General features: G+C 39.8%; 1 protein-coding gene across 5 annotated transcripts in view; it reads left to right on the forward strand.

Annotated features, from left to right (window-relative positions):
* Positions 1-20172, forward strand: part of DAAM1 (dishevelled associated activator of morphogenesis 1) — a 183972-nt gene that overhangs the window by 108563 nt on the left and 55237 nt on the right. For all 5 annotated transcript variants that reach the window (XM_012181749.5, XM_012181748.5, XM_042252575.1 and 2 more), the window contains one exon: positions 18084-18155. In XM_012181749.5, coding sequence (XP_012037139.3) covers positions 18084-18155 — 72 coding nt within the window. The remainder of the gene's footprint in view (positions 1-18083; positions 18156-20172) is intronic.

A 20172-nucleotide genomic window follows, 5' to 3' on the forward strand; every position in this document is an offset into this window, starting at 1 on the left:
AGTTTCTCTTCGTTCACACTCATGCTAGCCAGAGATTCAGGTCCATATTCATAAATAATGATACCTGGGTTTCTTAGAACAGCACCTCTCCCTTAGTTTCTTACAGGATATCTCAAGGTGGAGATAGTAAGGTAGGAGGGTGCATTGTGAAGATAAGGGAAGAGACCAAGAAAGTCTTTGTTGTGAGTGTCAGAAATTGTTAAAGAGGGTCCCCGTTTAATTAAGAAGTTCTAGGGATTTTTTGCCTTACTGATCAATGGGGCTGTCCCTTAACTTCTGAGTAGAACCTTGGATCTGATTTCTGGAGCATCCTTAATTTATGTCTTGGATAATGGAGGCGAAAAGGAAGTCAAATTCCACTCCACTTCCTTCTTACTTTCACCCACATGTCACTGCAGCACTCAGTCCCCGCTGACCTTGGGTAACCAGTGGAGATGCTCTCATCATTGGGCTTGCCTGGCAAGCAGTCGTGGACACTACTTAAACTCTGGGGAGTGGACATGTATGCCGGTCAAGCTGTGTTGTTAAATTAAGCTTCCTTCTTTGTGGCCTAGGAAAGGCAAGTGGTTAGTAAATATTTTCAGTTTTCAACATAAAACAATTAAAGAATATTTTTAGATGACAACATTGCAACTGTTATTTTTGCAGTGGGGAAAAGTCCCTTTGTCGTACACAACATCAAGAGGTTCCATTAAACGAGTCAATATTCACAAATGAGTAACTTATTAGGTCAGAATTAACTGGATTCACAAGTTCTCTGCTCAGCAGCAAAATTTGTTCAAAGTTGCAGCATTATAATCTAATAGTGCATTCTAGCTGTATGATTTCTGAAACTAAGCTAATAAAATGTCAGTGTTGAGGAAATAATAAAAGAATGTTTCAACAAAGTAGCAGATACTGTTACTATTAGGAGTCTTTTTATTCAAGTATTGTTGATGTGTATTACTACAGAAGTTACAAGTGTACAATGTAGTGATTCAGAATTCTTAAAGGTTATACTCCATTTATAGTTATTATAAAATATTGGCTATATTCCCTGGGATATACAATATATCCTTATAATTTATTTTATGCATAGTAGTTTGTACCTCTAAATCTCCTACCCAGCCTGGTCCCTCTCCCTTCCCTCTCCCCACTGGTAACCACTAGTTTGTTCTGTACATCTATGAGTCTGCTTCTTTTTTGTTATATTTACTAGTTTGTTGTATTTTTTAGATTCCACATGTAAGTGATACCATACCGTATTTGTCTTTCTCTGTCTGACCTATTTCACTTTAGCGTAATGCCCTGCAAGTTCTATCCATGTTGTTGCAAATGGCAGATTTTCATTATTTTTTATGAATGAGTAGTATTCTGCTGTGTATACCACATCTTCTTTATCTGCTCCTCTGTTGATGGACACTTGAGTTGTTTCCATAACTTAGAAGTTATAAATAACGTTGCCATGAACATTGAGGTGCATGTATCTTTTCGAATTAGTGTGTTTGGTTCTTTTGGATATATCCCCAAGAATGGAGTTGCTGGTGATACTGTAGTTCTATTTTTAGTGTTTTGAGAAGACTCCATACTGTTTTCCACAGTGGCTGTTATTGTTAGAAGTCTTTTTTTTTTTTCTTTTTTAAAATTTTTATTTTTACTTTATTTTACTTTACAATACTGTATTGGTTTTGCCATACATTGACATGAATCCAGCACGGGTGTATATGCATTCCCAAACATGAACCCCCCCCTCCCACCTCCCTCCTGTTAGAAGTCTTAAACTTAATTACCAGGGTGGACTTTCTGGCTTCCAATATATTGATGTTCTCTAACATTTCTAAAAAATGAAAACTAGCAAACTTCTAATAACTTTCTCCTCAGTCGTGTGATAAACTAGTTTATCCTGGTTGATTATTCTTGTGTGTGTGTGAAATGTTTTTATATGCAAAAACATATAAAATATAATAAGCACCTGCATTTAATAAATGCTAACTTTTTTAATACTGTGGATTTTTAAGAAATAAAATGTGATAAACATTGTTGAAACCCAAAGGTGACCTCTATTCTGAAGGTGATATGTTTTCCCTTGCCCATATATATTTCTTTCTCTGAATGTATGTATCCATTGACAATATATGGTATGTCTTCATTTTAACTGCCATATAATGTTTCATTATATGAACATGGCGCAGCTTAATTATTTTTATCCCTCTTTGAATAATAGCTGTTTCCAAGTTTTCATTATTTAAAAAGAAAATTGCAACAAACATCCTTATGTATATGTTCAAAAATTTCTCTAGGGTAGGCACCTAGACATGTAATTACTGCGTTGCCTGGTTTGAACATTTTCACCTTTAATTGCTCTCCAAAGTGCTTGTAATAGTTTCTACCTGAAGTAAATTGGTCGTCAACCATCCAAGGGCTTGGTATTGTTGGAGGGGGTGGAACTAGTGTTTGTATGCCCTGATCAATCACTTTACATAAGTTTGAATGTTTTGGGTACAAGATACTGTCATTAAAGTTCTTCAGTTTTCTCTCGTATAGCTTAGCAAATCAAATTAAAGTACAAATTCCTGGAGTAGAAAGTAAACATTTCATTTAAAAAAGAAAAACCCAAAGTTTAGAGAATGAAAGCATTCCATTCAAATATCCATAAAGCTGGACCAAAGTACAAAATGTTACAAGTACCTAAAAATGGACAATTCCCTCAGCATTCTGTTTATTTGGTTTGACTACAAAGGAAACCGCTCTGTGTGTGGCTCACTCTTCCTCTCCTCTAGACCTCTCTGCACCCTCAGGTCCATACCCGGGGAAGCTGTGTTTCCATCTTTAGCCAGCTCTTGACTGATATATGCCATCATCAAGCACAGGAAGTTCCTCTGAGGCCTCTGCCAATTCCCTAGAGGGTGACTGAAGTGCAGGTGCAAAACCAGCATGTCTGCACAAACAGGCTCAGTGGCTGGAAAAGCACACAACTGGTCTCTCTCTTTTCTTCTAACCAAAGCACCCTTTTCTGGGACATCTCTCCATACAAATTATGAAAGCCTCTCCCCTTTCTTGTACTCCACAATTCCTTCAGATACTGAGAAAGTGAGATGGGTAACTCTATGTTTGTCTGTCCTCCCTGCCTACAGTCGGAGGTGGTTTCCACGTACAAGTAAGTCAGTTCACAGGTTTGGAGATTGCTGGTTCTTCAATCTATGATTCTTCACTCTGCTTTGTTCTTTGCAGCCTTGTGAAAATGGTGAATATGTATCTGCTCTGTGGATAGCATCTCTCTTTTGTGCTTCCTCGTACTTGTATTTCTTCAGTGAGGAACACCCTTCATCCAAGGCCTTGCTTCCCCTCTAATTAGAGAACACCAGGGTGGTGGACAGAGGGAGAGAATGACCCTGTGTTTTGCACTCACTTACCGCCTTTCAAACAACAGTGAAAATGAATAGGCAACATATAGCTGAGACAAAGTAAGGTATCTTGGCTGGACAAACCAATTAACATGGAGTCATGGGGGGTGTGGGGGTTGTGTGTCCTGTGGAGCTCTATTTTCCCCTCTGGAATGGGGGCTAAAGAAGCAAGCCCCACAGCTTTCACTCTGTTCTTGTCCCTCATGCCTGCATCTGTGCTGTGCTGTGGGAAGAACACTCTTGCTTCTGCTCCAGTCTCTGGAAGAGACTTGGAGCTGTGGGTTTGAATGGAGATCTTGGGAGAGCAGTTGTTCTCAGCTACCAGAGAGCAGCTATCTTTGGCTTCCAAATCTTAATTGTTAAGCAGATTCCTTTTGACAGCTCAGCTGCAGGACAAATTCCATCATGTGTTGATTGCAGAGTTTGGAATACATGACAGTCTTGGAGCTCTCACTCTTTGTCATAGAATACTTGTCAACAGTACCATTATGGAACCAGGGTTCTAAATGCAACTATGTGAGACCCTTTGAGCCCCTTGCCTCTGTGTTGAAGCACATAGGTATTGGTCCATTGCATTTCCAAAATTCTGCAGTCTGCAAGTATAGAATTGCACACTGAACGAGTGTTCTCAGCAATCACTGCATCTCTGGAAAGGAGTATCACTATATCTTACACATGAGAATCCAGAACTAGCCTCCTGTTCTGGTTATCACCAGCCCAGGGACATGTAGCTCATGAGACAGTCCAGACCAACATACCTCCTCTGTGTCAGTTTTTCTTTGGACTGTGGCTTCCTTCCTTGGTTAATGGAGTTCACTGTGAATAACTCCAAGCAGAGATGGCAAAAAGATTTATCTTAATTACCAACTGTATAAACAACGAGGGATTGAAGCCCATAGGGCTTTGAGAAGCATTTGGAGGTTATAAATAACCTCAATACAAATAGTGTGGTAATTGATTAGCATTGTCTGCCATCACACATGATAGGAGAATGTAGCACGTGTACTAGTTATATACCCTCCTTGCTCTTGAAGGTTCCTATTGTGCCTAGATTATGGTTGTACATAAGTGTCACCTACCATGCTTCTGTCCCTTGGGTCTCTCCCTGGTTCTCTTCAGATTCTCTAGGTCCTATGACACTTACTTTCATAAAACACCACCCCAAGTCAGCCTGACTTCACCAGCTCCAGGAGACAGGATTAGGAAAGACATCAGTAGAAGAAAGTATGAACTTTGGATGAGAGATCAAAGAAGGGAAAAAAGCCCTTTACTTGAGTTTCTTATAGATTTCATTCTTTTCACTAATAGCTCTAGCTCACCTAATGTTATTAAATCCATGTTATGGTTGGTGCATTTCAGAGCTTCTTCCCCTTGAGAAGTAGGAATAAGCTTTGAGCTCCCAGTGTAAGAATGTGCCGCTAATAACTTCTGTGTGAGGTTCTCCAGATTCTTACACTCCAGAAACTGAGTAATGTGTGGAACAAGAAACGGGTTGCAGTAGAAAGTCTACTGAAGAATACCAACTTTAAGTTAGTGTCTTAAACTCTCTTGTTATTCTTCAGTGTACTGTGGATCAACATTGACTGGAGCAGTCTTAGGATGCCATCCTTTCATCTGTCCCTATGTAAGGAAAGGCGGTTTATGTTTCCTCAGTTTCTAAGCTCTGTTTGCCTACATCCTCACATTTAGACATTTCTGAGACAGTGACATCTTCCAATGGATGCTTTTCTCTTTCTTTGCCAAAATTGCTGTTATTAATACAGTTGTATTCTGAATTAAAGAGTCAGTGATGACTTAAATCCAGAAATACAGTTATGACTCTCCTTCCAGGAGACAGTTAACCCTGCCGTAGCATTTCTCACAGGCATCCTGAGAATGCTTCGCTGAATGGAACATGCCTTTATGGGCTCACTGTTTCCCCCAATTCTCTTCATAGTTTAATTACTATTTTCCAAAGTCCTCTCTTTATGGTCTCGTGTTAAGTGTTATACTACAAATCATAAACACACTTTGATTGTTTTCCCAAGAGCAGGTTACAGAACATCAAAACCTGCTTTACAGCTTTCTGAAAGGCTGGTCTGGTAGCAAATCTGGTAGCAAGATGTGAGGCAACAAAGGCCACTGACACCACTGATTGGATTTCCACACTGCATGAGGGCTTAGTGGTGTGTGTCCAAACATGTTAATTTACCAACCAGCTGGACTAAATCGTACTTGGGTCTATAGCACTCCCAGATGAAATGTGGGTCAAAGACTCCGCTCTTAACAAGCTACACAGAAGTAATTTGTTTTAAGTCATTGCACACCTTTGTGTCATAGACAGCAGGGAAATGTGGGCTGGTGTCATTTCTGAAAATAATAATCGGAGCCTTTTTCTTTTTCTATGCCATGAAAATGAAGGGAAATTGTCATCTAAAATTGGCTTCAGATGTTGGATTTACACTGATTGAGATGTTTAGGCTCCAGTCATTTTCCATGCCATGAAGCACTTTGCCAAAAAAGTGACTTGTTAAAATAAATGAAATAAATATCTCGTAGTTTGGGAAATGGGCTGTAAAGTCTCAGCTTTTAGTTCTAGGTGAAGATTGTGGCTATTTTCTCAGCTATATTAGCACATGAAATGCATTTTCCCTAAGGATCCTGCAGCATGTGACTTGTAAGATTTCAGTTCTGTAAGGTCAGCCAAGACTTTTTCAGGAAAGAAGAGGGTGTTGGAACAGATTGGGCCCCTGAGCTGTTTAAGAAATGCAGCTGGTCTCCTTACTGTTGAAGTCACACTGTTACTCTTTGTTTCATTGCTGCTGTTCCCACAGAGAGACTAGATGTCTTTAAAGCGGCACTCTTAATTTTGGAGAGAATAAAAGTGATAGCTGGCTGAGAAGTAGCACAAACCTGATTTTTTTTTTTTTTTTTTTAATAGCGGTCAAGTGTCGTTTTCTTTCTGGCTGGGGGTGGGAGTTGTGGAGTTGGGGAGTGGGTCTAAACTCACTGAGTTGACCACTTGTTTTTGGTGAGGAGTGAAAGAAATTTCCTAGATGTATTCCAGGGGACTTCACTGGTGGTCCAGTGGCCAAGACTCTGTGCTCCCAGTGACCAGGTCCCTGGTTCAATCCCTAGTCAGAGGACTAGATTGCACATGCTGCAACTGAAGATGCCATGCGCTGCTAAGACCAGTGCAGCCAAATGATTAAGTGTGTGTGTGTGTGTGTGTGTGTGTGTGTGTGTGTGTGTGTGTGTATACAAAAGAAGTGTCCCTGCTATTTCACCAGCAAATTTCTGGGGAGGATAGAGAACCAGGTGCATCTGTGGATATAATGAGGTAATGGGGGAGGGGTAAAGTAGAATAGTCTCAGTGGTTTCAAATCAGTCTCAGAGATTCATAAATAGAAACCATACCACACAGACTAGGCAAGGCAGTGGAAGCAGGCAGAACTGAAGTGAAGTGGTAAGGATGGGGTAGATGTTCTTCAGCAAAAACTTTGGACTTCCCAGGTAGCACGAGTGGTAAAGAACTTCCCTGCCAATCCAGGAGATGTAAGGGATGCAGGTTCAGTCCCTGGGTCAGGAAGATCCCCTGGAGAAGGAAATGGCAACCCACTCGAGTATTCTTGCCTGGAGAATCCCATGGACAGAGGAGCCTGGCAGGTTACAGTCCATAGGGTGTGACTGGGCATGCACACACAAGCATTTGTGTAATTTAGATGTGATGAGTCTGGTGCAAGGTGTTAGTCATACAGCTTGGTTTCTACATTACACCTTTGTAGACTGTGTGCTCTTCAACCAGGAAGTACTAGTCATCTTTTATTTTGCTAAATTGTGGTTTCATTGAAATGCCAGAAAAAAAAATACTGAATGTTCTATCTATAGCACTCTTCAGAGTAATCTCTACTTTTCACTATTTTTGAGCTATTTAACAAATCTGCAGATTGTTTTTAATAAAAAAAAAAAACTGATCACAGTCAAATGTTCTTGTCCATTGAAATGTCTTGTGTCTAATGCAGTTGCTTATTGCCCTATTGTCTAGTTTTGCATCTATTTGTAAATTAATGTCTATATATCTTTGCTAACAAATTTTCTTTTGAAGCTGTTGTAACATCTTACTGTTTCTCTCTCATTTACTCATGAGTTCAACAAAATCTTTGACTTGAGTCATGCCAAAATCATGCCATTTTACTTTAAAAAAATCATCCTTTGTCAATGCAGAATTTTAAACTTAGAATTGATAGGGGGCTACCTTACTTTAAGTAATTTGAGATCTTTAATCATATTTTAAATGAGTACATGATATGATAGTGTCTAGCCCTGTCTGGGAAAACATGCCTTGTCTTATCAGTTTTACTGAACTTTATACCTGCATCCACTAGAGCAAGGGAAGAAGCAGAACTCAGGAGGTCAGAAGAGGTGTCAGGCTTCATACATGGAAGAAGTTCCTGTGATGTTTGAAGAGGTGGATGTACAGGAAAGGAGCGTATGTATAATCAGTGAGCCTGGGTCCTACTTCATTTCTGTCAAGTTACATTTTAGAGATGACATGTTCTCAATCTTATGAGAAGAAAACTGATTTTACTATTGGGTTTATGGCAAACTTTGTTAAAGTATGTGTGCTTGATAAAATACACACTGTCCATGTTTACCTTTGTTTCATGTATCTTTTATTCTAAGTCAAAAAGGTCACTTGTTGTGGTCCATCAGGAAAGCAAGAACTTGTTCTCTTTCCTCTTGCAGAGACATTCATTCTGCCCAGATATCTATCTCAGAAGCCCTCTCAGTAGAGACTGTGTAGAGTTGAGCATCACTGGCAAGCACATTCCTTCCATAGGAATTCAGATGGCTTATATCGGAGTTATTTTTCCAAGTAGCAGATATGAGAGTGTGATGAGCGTATGGAAATTTTGAGATTTTTTTTTTTTTTTAATGAATTGAGGAAGATAAACGTTTGCTGTTCAGTCACTGGAGAACTTTTGGCCTGGTTAGGAGATGACTCTGGGAGGACATAATAGCTTTTTTTCGAATCAGTTAAATATTTGCTGGGTTATTGCTCATAGGAGAAATTAGACTTAGTCCGTATAGTTCCCAAGGGCAAAACTAAGGCCAACAAGTTCTTGGAGTTACAAGGAGACATCTGCCAGTTCAGAATGAGGTGAATTTTCTGACAGTCAGTGAGAATGCTGGTTCCAAACAACTCTGGGCCCTTGAAGCCTACTCTCAGAGAACACATGATCGATCACCTGCCGGTGACCTTCTGAAAGGAATCCCTGTGAGGAGAAACTCAAACTAGAGTGTCTCCAGGGTCAAAGACATAGCGATATAATTACGTGATGGCTTGCCTTACAAACATGCAGATGTTTTATAGCATGAGGAGAAGTGAAGAAGAATGTTTGCTCTTCTCCTGTGATTCTAAATGCGAAATATGAAAGCTCCTGCTATGGCTAGTCACCCTCCAGTCTTTCTAGAAAATGACTGACATTCTGAGGCTCAGGAGGAGGTGTTGGATTTCCTGGCGGATGAAGAAGCTGCTGTTCTGTAATCGTTCTTGTGTGGGCCCAACCGGATTTTGGCAGCAGTTACATTTGATGTGTAATTGTGGCCATGGGCAAAAAATGTAACCAGGGTTGGCAGTCCCAGGAACCACATGACTCTCTTGAACTGTGACAACATGGGAATTACTTTTTGAAACCAGCTGCCTGAGTTTGGCAAACTTCAGACGTAGGATATAGTTTCAGCCCACTGCTAGGGGTCAGAGGTGAGGGTTGGAAGGACTGAGTAAAGCAACTGTCTCAGGAATGCAAGTTTGTGGACCTACTGGATTTTCTTTTCCTGATGAAAGAAGAGCAAGAGGGGAGGAGTTGGAGGCAAATATCAGGATTTAAAAGACCCAATGATTCTGTGCTATTTTTAAAAAATGAGATTTCAGGAAGCAGCAAGCTTGCTAAGAAGGTAGACTTTTCAGGGTCTGTTTCATCTCTTGCAAAAGTGCACATTACTGGGCAAATCCCACACAGTTTATGTGCTCATCTGAACTTAAACTGGGGTTTACTGGACATAGAGTGGCTTCAAGGAGAGAAGAAAGCATGGCAAACGGTTGGTGATCAAGTAAGAATTTTGAGGATTTTGATGTACTCCCACCCTCTTGAGAGTCGAGCTTAACCTAGCACAGAGGTTGGAAAACTGTGGACCATGGGTCAGATCTGGCCAATAGCTTGTTTTTGTAAATGAAGTGTTACTGAGACATGGCAGGGCCCACTCTCTTTAAGTGTTATCTATAGCTGCTTTCTTTACCACTGAGCCACCTGGGATGCCTGCCAAGCAGGAGACATGAGTTCAATCCCTGTGTCAGGAAGATTCCCTGGAGAGGGAAATGGCAACCCAATCCAGTATTCTTGCCTGGGAAATCCCATGGACAGAGGAGCCTGGCAGGCTACAGTCCATGGGGTCACAAAGAGTTGGACATGACTTAGTGACCAAACCACTACCACCATCGCTGCTTTTGCAAGTACAAAGGCAGAGTTGAATCGAGTAGTTGCAACAGACTGTATGGTCTAAAAAGCCTAAACTGTGTATGATCTGGCCCCTTACAGAAAAGGCTGGCTGTTCCATACTTCATCATGGCCATCTTTTAAGAAGATACTAATTATACTAGTCCCTGGAGAAGGAAACGGCAACCCACTCCAGTATTCTTGCCTGGAGAATCCCATGGATGCAGGGGCCTGGTGGGCTACAGTCCATGGGGTCGCAAAGAGTCAGACATGACTGAGCAAGCGACTTAACTTAACTTAATTATACTAGTACTGTTGAGCTAGAAGGGAAAGATTGTTGTTGTTCAGTCACTCAATTGTGTCCGAATCTTTGCAACCCTATGGACTGCAGTACACCAAGCTTTTCTGTCCTTCACCATCTCCCAGAGCTTGCTCAAACTCATCCATTGAGTCGGTGATGCCATTCAACCATCTCATCCTCTGTCCCTTTTCTTCCTGCCTTCAAACTTTCCCAGCATCAGGGTCTTTTCCAGTGAGTTGGCTCTTTGTATCAGATGGCCAAAGTATTGGAGCTTCAGCCTCAGTATCAGTCCCTACAATGAATATTCAAGACTGATTTCCTTTAGGATTGACTGGTTTGATCTTGCAGTTCAAGGGACTCTCAAGAGTTTTCTCCAACACCACAGCTCAAAAGGATCGATTATTTGGCACTTAGCCTTCTGTATGGTCCAGCTCTCACATCTGTACATGACTACTGGAAAAAACATAGCTTTGACTAGATGGACCTTTATCAGCAAGGTAGTGTCCCTGCTTTTTAATATGCTGTCTAGATTTGTCATAGCTTTTCTTCCAAGGAGCAAGCGTCTTTTAATTTCATGGCTGCAGTCACCATCTGCAGTGATTTTGGAGCCCAAGAAAATAAAGTCTGTCATTGTTTCCCCATCTATTTGCCATGAAGAGATAGGACAGGATGCCATGATCTTAGTTTTTTGAATGTTGAGTTTTAAGCCAGCTTTTTCACTCTCCTGTTTCACCTTCATCGAGAGTCTCTTTAGTTCCTCTTCGTTTTCTGCCATCAGGGTGCTGTCATCTGCATATCTGAGGTTATTGATATTTCTCCCGACAATCTTGATTCCAGCTTGTGTTTCATCCAGATAGCAGAAGTTATTAGCAAGGCTGTCCACAAAATATTTCCCCCTCTTCCATCCTACCTGCTCTTCCTCTCACCCATGTTGGTATCTGTTTCCTATCATTCATTTGAGTTTAATAGATGCCACACACCATGGAGACACACCTAAAGAATAAAATTTTGACCTGTCTGTCCCTTTCTGCCTAGATTTCTATAAAAATTCTAGGTATAGAGTGAATTTATTTAACAGCTGTTGTATTGATTAGTCTATGGGGCTGAGCGCATTAAATCCAGAATAGGAATCACAATTCAATGCAACAGGTAACTATTCTGATCCTTAACAAGGGATAGAATTTCTTGAACCTGTACGATCATAGTGAACATGTTTTCTAATAGCATTTTCTTTAAAAGTGGAACAGGTTTTATTAGTATGTACTTGCCTTTGTCCTGTAATGAACATTGTCAGAATGAAGTTTACTTTGCATCATATGACGCAGTACCTTTCTGCTATTGAGATTCATTTAGTTAACCCTTAATATAGCCTACTGTTTTTCAGTTGATGGTACTATTGTGTATCACTAGAAGATTTTTAGCCAATCTAAATGGTGAGTGTCTTTCTTTCCTACCAAGTATTATCCAAGAACCTCATGGGTTTGTAACTGAATGGAGATTAATGGCTTTAGTTGGCCACGAGCATGTTGCTCCAGTCTGTGATTTGTGGTCTAGGGAACAACCACAGAGTGTGTCCTTTACAATTGATTGACCTTTGCACAGCCTGTTTTGGGCCTTCTAAGAGCATCTTAGAGAAAAAACAATACCAGTTCTTACATATTGTTACTTGATCCTATTAAAAATTTGTCCTGTGGTAATTTCAAAAGAAGTATTCTTTACATTAAGACTTAATACTTAAATTGCACTTTGAGACCCACTTAAATTACTAAAAACTTCTGATGCTACCAAGAAATTGCAACATAATAAGTGTGGAAATTTTAGAATGTGTTAGCGTGCTTCAGGTATGCAAACCTTATCCCAGATCACACAGTTTCTTTGTCTGTAGCTGATATTAGGGTTAATAGAAATAGAGAATCCAGTAAGAAGAAATAATTAGAGAAATGTTATAAAATAATTTTCTGTAGGGAGCAGAAGGGTGCCCTGGTGATGGAGAACAGACACACCCCAAATGTTGCACAGTCTTGACTGGATATAGTTCATGTAATACAGAACATTAGAAAAAGCAGAGCTCTTGTCCTAACAGAACTTTCAAACTGATACTTTCAAACTCCTATTTTAATTGAGAAAATAGCCCTTGTTCTTAGTAAAATGAAAATATGAATTGTACAGAAGTTTATAAATAAGAGACTTTTTCTACTACCCTGCTAGCCAGGGGTAGCTGTTGTTATATTTTGTCTGTTTCCAGAAATGTTTGTGTGTAGTATATATATTTTTTCTATAGATTGGAGATCATATTTTGAATCACTTTTCCCTCCATAATATACTTGTTTTTTGTTTTTTTTTTTTGATGGGGACTCATTTTTAAAGTCTTTATGGAATTTGTTACAATATTGTTTATATTTTATGTTTTTGTTTTATATTTTTGTCCACAAGGTGTGTGGGATCTTAGCTCTCTGACCAGGGATTGAACCCACACCCTCATGCATTGGAAAGTGAAGTTTTAACTGCTGGACCATCAGGGAAGTCACTACTTGGTCAACTCTACTTCATTCTTTGCTACTGCTACAAAGTAGTTTATTCAACCACTCCCCTTTCGTATACTTGTTAACTTTATTTGCTAATTCAAATAGTTCTGCAGTGAAACAAATCTTTGTAATATGTATCTGTGCAAGTGTAATCATAGGCTAAATTCCTGATAGACTTACAGAGTCAAAGACTATGTGTGTTTTAAATATGAACAATTACTGTCAAAGTTTGTGTTCAAACTGCTAAAAATTTTTGTAGCTCTAGTAACAGGGACTTAGAATTGCCATAGCTAGAGATCCTGAAACAGTATCATTATCATCCTAGCTAACATTTCTGTGTGTCTGGTTCCCAGAGCTCTTCCCTGGTAGCTTAGCTGCTAAAGAACCTGCTTGCAATGCAGGAGACCCCTGTTCAATTCTTGGGTTGGGAAGATCCCCTGGAGAAGGGATAGGCTACCCACTCCAGTATTCTTGGGCTTCCCTGGTGTCTCAGCTGGTAAAGAATCCATCTGCAATGTGGGGGACTGGGGTTCAATCCCTGGGTTGGGAAGATCCCCTAGGGAAGATGATGTCCTGGAGAAGAGCTTCCTGGAGAACAGCTGCCCACTCCAGTATTCTGGCCTGGAGAATTCCATGAACTGTACAGTCCTTGTGGTGGCAAAGAGCGACTTTCATTTTTACTTTTTCATTAACTTATTAAATCCTTAAAATGACCCTATGAGGTAGGCACCAGTTTTACAGAAAAGGAAACTAAAGCTGAGTCACACAGAGAAATTACTTACCTTTCCTGCCAAAAGTCATTTAAGGTAGTAGTGTTTGAGGATTCAAATGCCTGTCTGTTGATGCTCATAGATGCTTGTAGAAGTAGAGTACAATCAGCTTGGATTGAGAAAGAGATGATAGTGAAGTGAGAGACAGACGTGTCATCAAATAAATAATGCAGATTTTATTCTTACGGGTAAAATGATACTGCAAAAAGCAAATGCAGTGTTGAGCATTTAAAGAGGATGGGAGGATCTCTTGAAATTTTTTTTAATTTTTAGTAGCCACTGACCAGCGATATGGAGTGAAAAATGTGCCGGTTGGAAATGAAGTGAGGTTAGAAATAGACTATGTATTTCTTTACTTTTTAAATGGGTTGGTTAATTAGAGCCTGATTTATTTAGAAAAAGAAGAAAAAAGAAAAAATCCAATGTTCTTGAAGGTCCTTTGCACTGTACAAGTTCCCCTTTCCTAGCGAAGAGTTTGTTTGTTTAGAAACTGAGATTGTCGGAGCAAAGTGGAAAACCAAGAAAAGAGGTTAAAGCTGCATTCAGTGCAGGTTGAAAGCAAAGGCAGACTGTCCATTCAGCAGGAAATTTTGTCCATGAATACACTCTTATTGATGCCTATCAAGCTACTAAGGAAATAGGATGCGTTGGATTAGAGAGATAATAAAATAATTAATGTTGAGATTTTCCCCCTCAAATTACCTTAGAAAGGAAGTAGCTGTTGCAAGTTAAAGGTTAACTGAGTCACTGAACAACATAATTTTTTAAATTATTGACTTTAGAAATTGAGCACTCTAAATATATTAATAGTAACAAATGATGTTTCACATAACATCTCACTATTAGAGTCATGTAGAATCTTAGAGCTTGTAGGTGCTTTGAAAAGTCTAGTCTCACCTCTTAATTTGAACAGAAGAAAAATAAGACTCGAAGGTCTTCAAACTTAGCGGTAGGTGCTAATTGAATAAACCAACAAGTAAGTTCTTGAATCTCATCTTTGCATGGCCAGCCTATCTGGTCATTTTTCCACCATACCATCTCTCTGAATATAAGTGATATTTGCAGATAATCTCAGAAACCAATTATCAGTGTACAATTTAAGAACATAAAATGTTTATACCAATTCAATATCTGATAGATTATCTAATAGACCTTCTAAAGATAGACATATAACTTAAATGCTTATTATGTTTTCAAGAGGAAACAAAACTGGATATTAATATGAATTATCCATTCTGTATGTGGAATAAAAAGAGCATTTAATGTGATTGCTACAACTTGTATTCACATAGGGCAATCTTCTCTAAGTGTCTTTAAGAGTTACCTACTATCTGTTTTAAAAGAGAGGGGGAAAGCAGTGTTTTTAAATAATAGAATGAAGGCAATATTTTTACTTATTTTCCATTAGAAAACTTCTAATGGAATCAGTGAAGTAGGTAGCCAAAAGTAGGGTTACATGTATATCATTTAGGGATGGTTTGTTTATAATTTCAGTGTCTACAGGTGGTCAGTGCCATGGGCTCATCTTCAGCAGCTCTTGAAAAGTCTCCATGAAGACAGACTATAACATGCAGTGTATAACAGACAGGATAACAGGTTAGGGAAAAGCTTCTTAGTGTTGTCTGCATGCACAGATATAAAGACAGATGAGGTGTTGACAGAGGAGCAAAAGAGTTCCCACAGAAAGCCTGGAGAGAAGGTTCGGAGGTAGCCCAGTTAAAACATCAGACCTTAGAATAATATCAGAAATGTTGAATGTAGCAAAAAGTAGCACTAAGGTTTAGGGAAAGGTGAACTCATTTTCATCCACTAATCATATCTGAGTCTCTTACAGTGAAGTGGTGAAGAGTGGAAGAGCAGCTTTGCACTCAATGTGTATTGCTTGCGATTAATCTGAAGTCTCATTTTAGGAAAAGAGGTTGTCACGATTCTTCTCACTGCCTCTGAATTTCCAGCAGGAAGACCTTTAGCAACTCATCTGTACTCCCTTTGCCTCTGTTTTCTCTTCAGCAAAATGAGTGTGATGACAGCTACCTCATGGGGTAGATTAAATGAAGATCGCAGTGCTTAGCACAGTGTTTGATGCATGGGAAGAAGCTCTGTATGTGTTAGGATATTGCTGCTGCTTCTGTTACAAATACAGTGATACAGTTTGTACAGGCTTGTGTATTTTTCCACTTGTTTCTCTAGAACAAGTATATAGAACCAAAACAGATGGCTCAAAGAATAATATGTGTTAGAGGTTGGTAATGCATAAGACTCAATTTCCTTCCAGGAATATTATACAAGTTACCTTTCCATCAGTGATCCCTTTCATGGACTTCTTAGGGGAAAGTCCCCCCCTTGGCAAGTCTTCACATCCAGTGCTCTTTAGGAGACCTCGGAGAAAAATTAAATTCAGCTCCTTCTGGCCAGTGTCTCTGTATCACTGGAGATTCCAGCAGCCACACAAAGGAGGGGGAGATTTGGTTCACAGGTATGAGTTTGTCTTGGCTACTGTAGCACACACACGTCTGTAGAGCACCAGGAAATTACACAGGGGAAACTGAAGATGCATTGCTAAAATGAAGGACTCTGAGGATCACCCTGCTGGGGATATAGTGATAACACTTTGTATTTTTACGAGAAGCTTTCACATACATTAGCTCATTTGATTTTCTCAGCACTGAGGCATGTAAAATAAAATGAAGCCTTCTTCCCCTAATTTTGACTGCAGAATCTAGATCTGCTCTTAATCCATTTACATTATTTTAAAAGCATTTTCAAAGTATAGAGAGTTTTCTCTGTGTATTAATCTTAAGCTTCTAAAATGATCTCTCTTCTGTAACCATGAATGTTAAACCTACAACAGTCTGTCATGGGGCCCCAGACGTGGGACGTGATTTTGTTGTAGTTTTGGAAATTTGCCCTAGTTTTAGGCAATAGAAAGATCTGGCGCCTTTTATTTCATTTTATAGGTTCAAATACCATTGAATATCACTGTGGGTTTTGGCTTGCTGAATACCTTGGTAGCAGTAGGGTTTTGCTAACTTTAATACATGATTTTAAGAGGAGAGAAGAGTTCAGCATTTATACTCCCATTGTAGCTATTTTATTAACATGTTAAATAATAATCAGGGGCTGTTCTAAAAACTCATCAAATTTCCTTAGCTTTTAAAAGCCATGAAAGTGAAATCCAGTCCAACTTCAAAGCCTCTGCTATAGCCTTTGTCCCCGTCATCTGGCTTGTTCAATCTCCAGATGAAATTCATGCAACTCCCCGAGTTTGGATATCAGTTACTACCAGCCTTTAAGGCACTGTGAGCAACAGTTACTTTACCCCTTTCTTGTGACTACCTAAAGAAGAGTTTTGAAATTGTTTCTTTTATCTCACCAGAGTAGACCTGCCTACAAAGATTTGTTTAGAGAAAGTTTGTTTCTTTTCTTTTAAGTAAAGTATAGGACTGAAATTAATAGCCCTACCTTGAAGCCATTATTCCAAGGATGGGGATCCAGACACAGTAAGCAGTAGTAGCTACTTCATTGTCCGGTACAGCTCTGTGTGCCTAGAACAGCACTTCTCCATGGACACAAGAGGTATCAGGTGTACTAAGGTGCTCTCTGAATGTGAGGCTAGAGAAGAGCTGGAATTTTCCCCTTCAGGTTTGTTTTGTCACACAAATGACTTAAACTCATACAGGTTTGCATGGAAATCTGTCACCACAAGGCCATCTTCAAGTGGACTTGAGGCTCTGAAGGGACAGAAGCTATAGTCACCTGATTTGGAGGGAAGGTGTGGGCTCAGGTTGACAAAGATCTTCCATCCACAGAAGCCCTAGGGACTCTGGTACTGACTTCAAGTCACCCTGGTTTGTAAGATGCAACGATTTAGGAATCGGTTCCTGAATTCCTTGGGTTTCAGTTCTCTTCAGCTCAGATGTTTTCTTCCATTACATTTTCTCAAACTCACAAGCTGTCATGGCATAAGGGCTGGACCTGGGACAAATGTGTGTTCATTTTGTTGCTTTCCATCCGATGTTGGGCTTTATTTTACCTCCTCATCTGAAGCAGTACCTAGTTTTGGTCACATCAAATGAGACCCTTCTTCAAAATATTTACTGTCTACTGGAGCCTGAATAAACCAACTACAAAAGTCTAGTTAACAACTGGCCAAATCCCACGGTCATTTTTAAAGACAACTTCCCCTCTTTTGTGAGTTTCATCCAGACATGTAATCTGGCAGTAGTGTCTTTAGCGCCACACAGAACCTAGAGGTCCTTTGTCCTTGCAATAAACATAGTCCCCTTCCCAACGTTCCTGCTCCCCTGAAGGAAAACAGCATCATCTTAACTGCGTGTGGCTATGTTCTCATTTCATCTCCCCTTGCTCCCTGGTTCAGAAAACGTACCTTTGTCACACCTAATTCTGACTTCAGCACTATCTGTGGAGATCGGATCAGGAGTACCACCTTGGTCAAAGGGACAGTCTGGTGATCTAAAGCCAACATTAAAAGACAGATATCTTACATCTCCATGTCTTCTAATGGTTTGTGTGGGCCATTGTCTGGAGGCTCTGGAAGTCAGATGTTTTTGTGACCATTGTGTATATCTGGTGGTATATCACTTTTTTTTTTCCCCCTGTCTCTTTAGGACCAGGAAGAAAACAAGGGAGCAACAAGTTGGCCTGAGTTCTACATTGATCAGCTCAATTCCATGGCTGCTGTAGGTATCCTTTCTGTTCTCTGACTCAGTTTAAAATGCAAGTTTAGTACAAAGCATGAAGTTGCATAATAAATTCACTTAAGTAAGAACTACCAAATATCATTATCTCTCCAAAGTCCATTCCAAATGTTCAGCGTTGGGGGAGAAAGGGGAGGCAGGAGTGATACTTGGCAAAATGATTATTTTTCAGTATGTTTTATGTAAAATCAGCACATACTAAAATATAAGTGAGTTTAATGTTATTGGAGGAAATGTAATCATAAATCTGGCTTCTGTTCAGCTTTAACTTGCAACTGGTCTTATCAATCATGTGGAACTTGGATAGGGCAACACTATTCTAAATGCTAATACCATTTAGAAATAGTACAATGAAACTGTCCCTTCACTGTTCTCTTCCCCCTCCCCTGTTTTTTTTTTTTTAAACTGAGGGCTTTCTTGGGTTCTTGGTCTTATAGGGTACCAAAATATTCTTTTACTCATATAAATAATAAAAAAAAAATTCATGAAATAGGTGGTTTAATGAAAAGGCGTAATAGTAATAATGCTGAGATGTCCTTGGGAGATCCTTGGTAGGTGGATTTTTGATTTAGTGATTGCTAAAAAGGTGTTCTCAATGTCTAAAATGCACATTCCAGTCACATGGATATCTCTGCGATGTCAGAGTCTTGCGCTGCTTGAGGGATCCAGCAAAGATACACAGCAGAAAGCACATCATCAGCATTTGAGTCTTAATAGCTTGAATCCTATCCATGTGGATAAAAGTTGGAGGTTTCCCACAGCAGAGCAGTCTTTGCCTCTGTGGGCATACTTCTGTATCTGTCAGGTTCAACTCTGAGTTTACTCCATTCAAGCAGCTGACAACTTCCATGGTACTTTCTCTCTCGCTCCCTTTCCTCCTGTCCCCAGGGTCCTTGGGAAGAATTCATTTCTTATCATTTAGAGCAAACATTCTAGATTGTCTAATATTTTGCTGCTGCTAAAAAAGTTAAAAACTGACTAGAATATGTGACTCATTCACACTTCTGCTAAACTTTCAGAGGCCTTGACTTCTTGTAACTTCCTCTTCTCTAGCTTTTCTTTTGATGAGGCCTCTTCTGCTGTCACACCGTGAATAAAATGAACAGCCTGGCACATGTGGACAGAGCTGTATAAATTATAGAAGAAACTGCATAAGCTTTTTGCCCCAAGGGTTTCTCTAAAAGCACAGCAGAAAAGAACAGAAAGTAACCACGAAATCCTTCTACCAGGCATCCGACACAATGATGAGAAAAGGGTGATCTCAGCTTTCATATGAATGTGTTAACAGAACATGAGGCTTGTGAGGGCCTTGGGGGATTTTCTCTCCATCCGCCTGAGCAATAATAATACAGAGCCATTTGCATTTCCTGCACGTAAAGGTTATTTCTGAAATCTTGTTCTTAGCTGTTAGGGGGGGAAAAAGAGCTGTCAGGCAGGCTGTCTCTCTTTCTAATTAAGTCAGCCTTATTTGATGTCTAACATGGAAAGTTGCTCCTTTGTTAATGTATTCACTTCTATGAGCGGAGAAGTATGAGATAACTGGGTTTTTTCCTTTCTTCAAATTTTAGGGCAGTTCAGTTAATCTGTCCTTTAGTGACTTACTCCATGCCTTGTCTTGAGTTGGCCTGGCTTATTTCCTGTACTAGAAGGTCCCCGATGTGCCAGTTTGTAGCACTTCTTCAAGAGCCTCGCTTTTCCTTCATCCAAATCCTTGGACTACCTTTTGCTACATTCACACATCATCTACATTTCAATTATACTTGCTTCCTAGTCTAAAGCCCTCTCCAAGAGTATCTCCAGGCCCTTAAATATTAGTGACTTTGCTCTTCTTTATGGACATGAGTGTGAACAAACTCTGAGAGACAGTGAAGGACAGAAGAGCCTGGCAGGCTCCATGGGGGGTTGCAAAGAGTCAGACTTAGCGACTATACAACGACAAATGCATTAAACACCAAGCAAAGCTTTCTTCTGCTCCTTGAAGGACAAAGCTAGCATCTTC

Source organism: Ovis aries, chromosome 7, assembly GCF_016772045.2.
Source record: "Ovis aries strain OAR_USU_Benz2616 breed Rambouillet chromosome 7, ARS-UI_Ramb_v3.0, whole genome shotgun sequence".
NCBI lineage: Eukaryota > Metazoa > Chordata > Mammalia > Artiodactyla > Bovidae > Ovis > Ovis aries.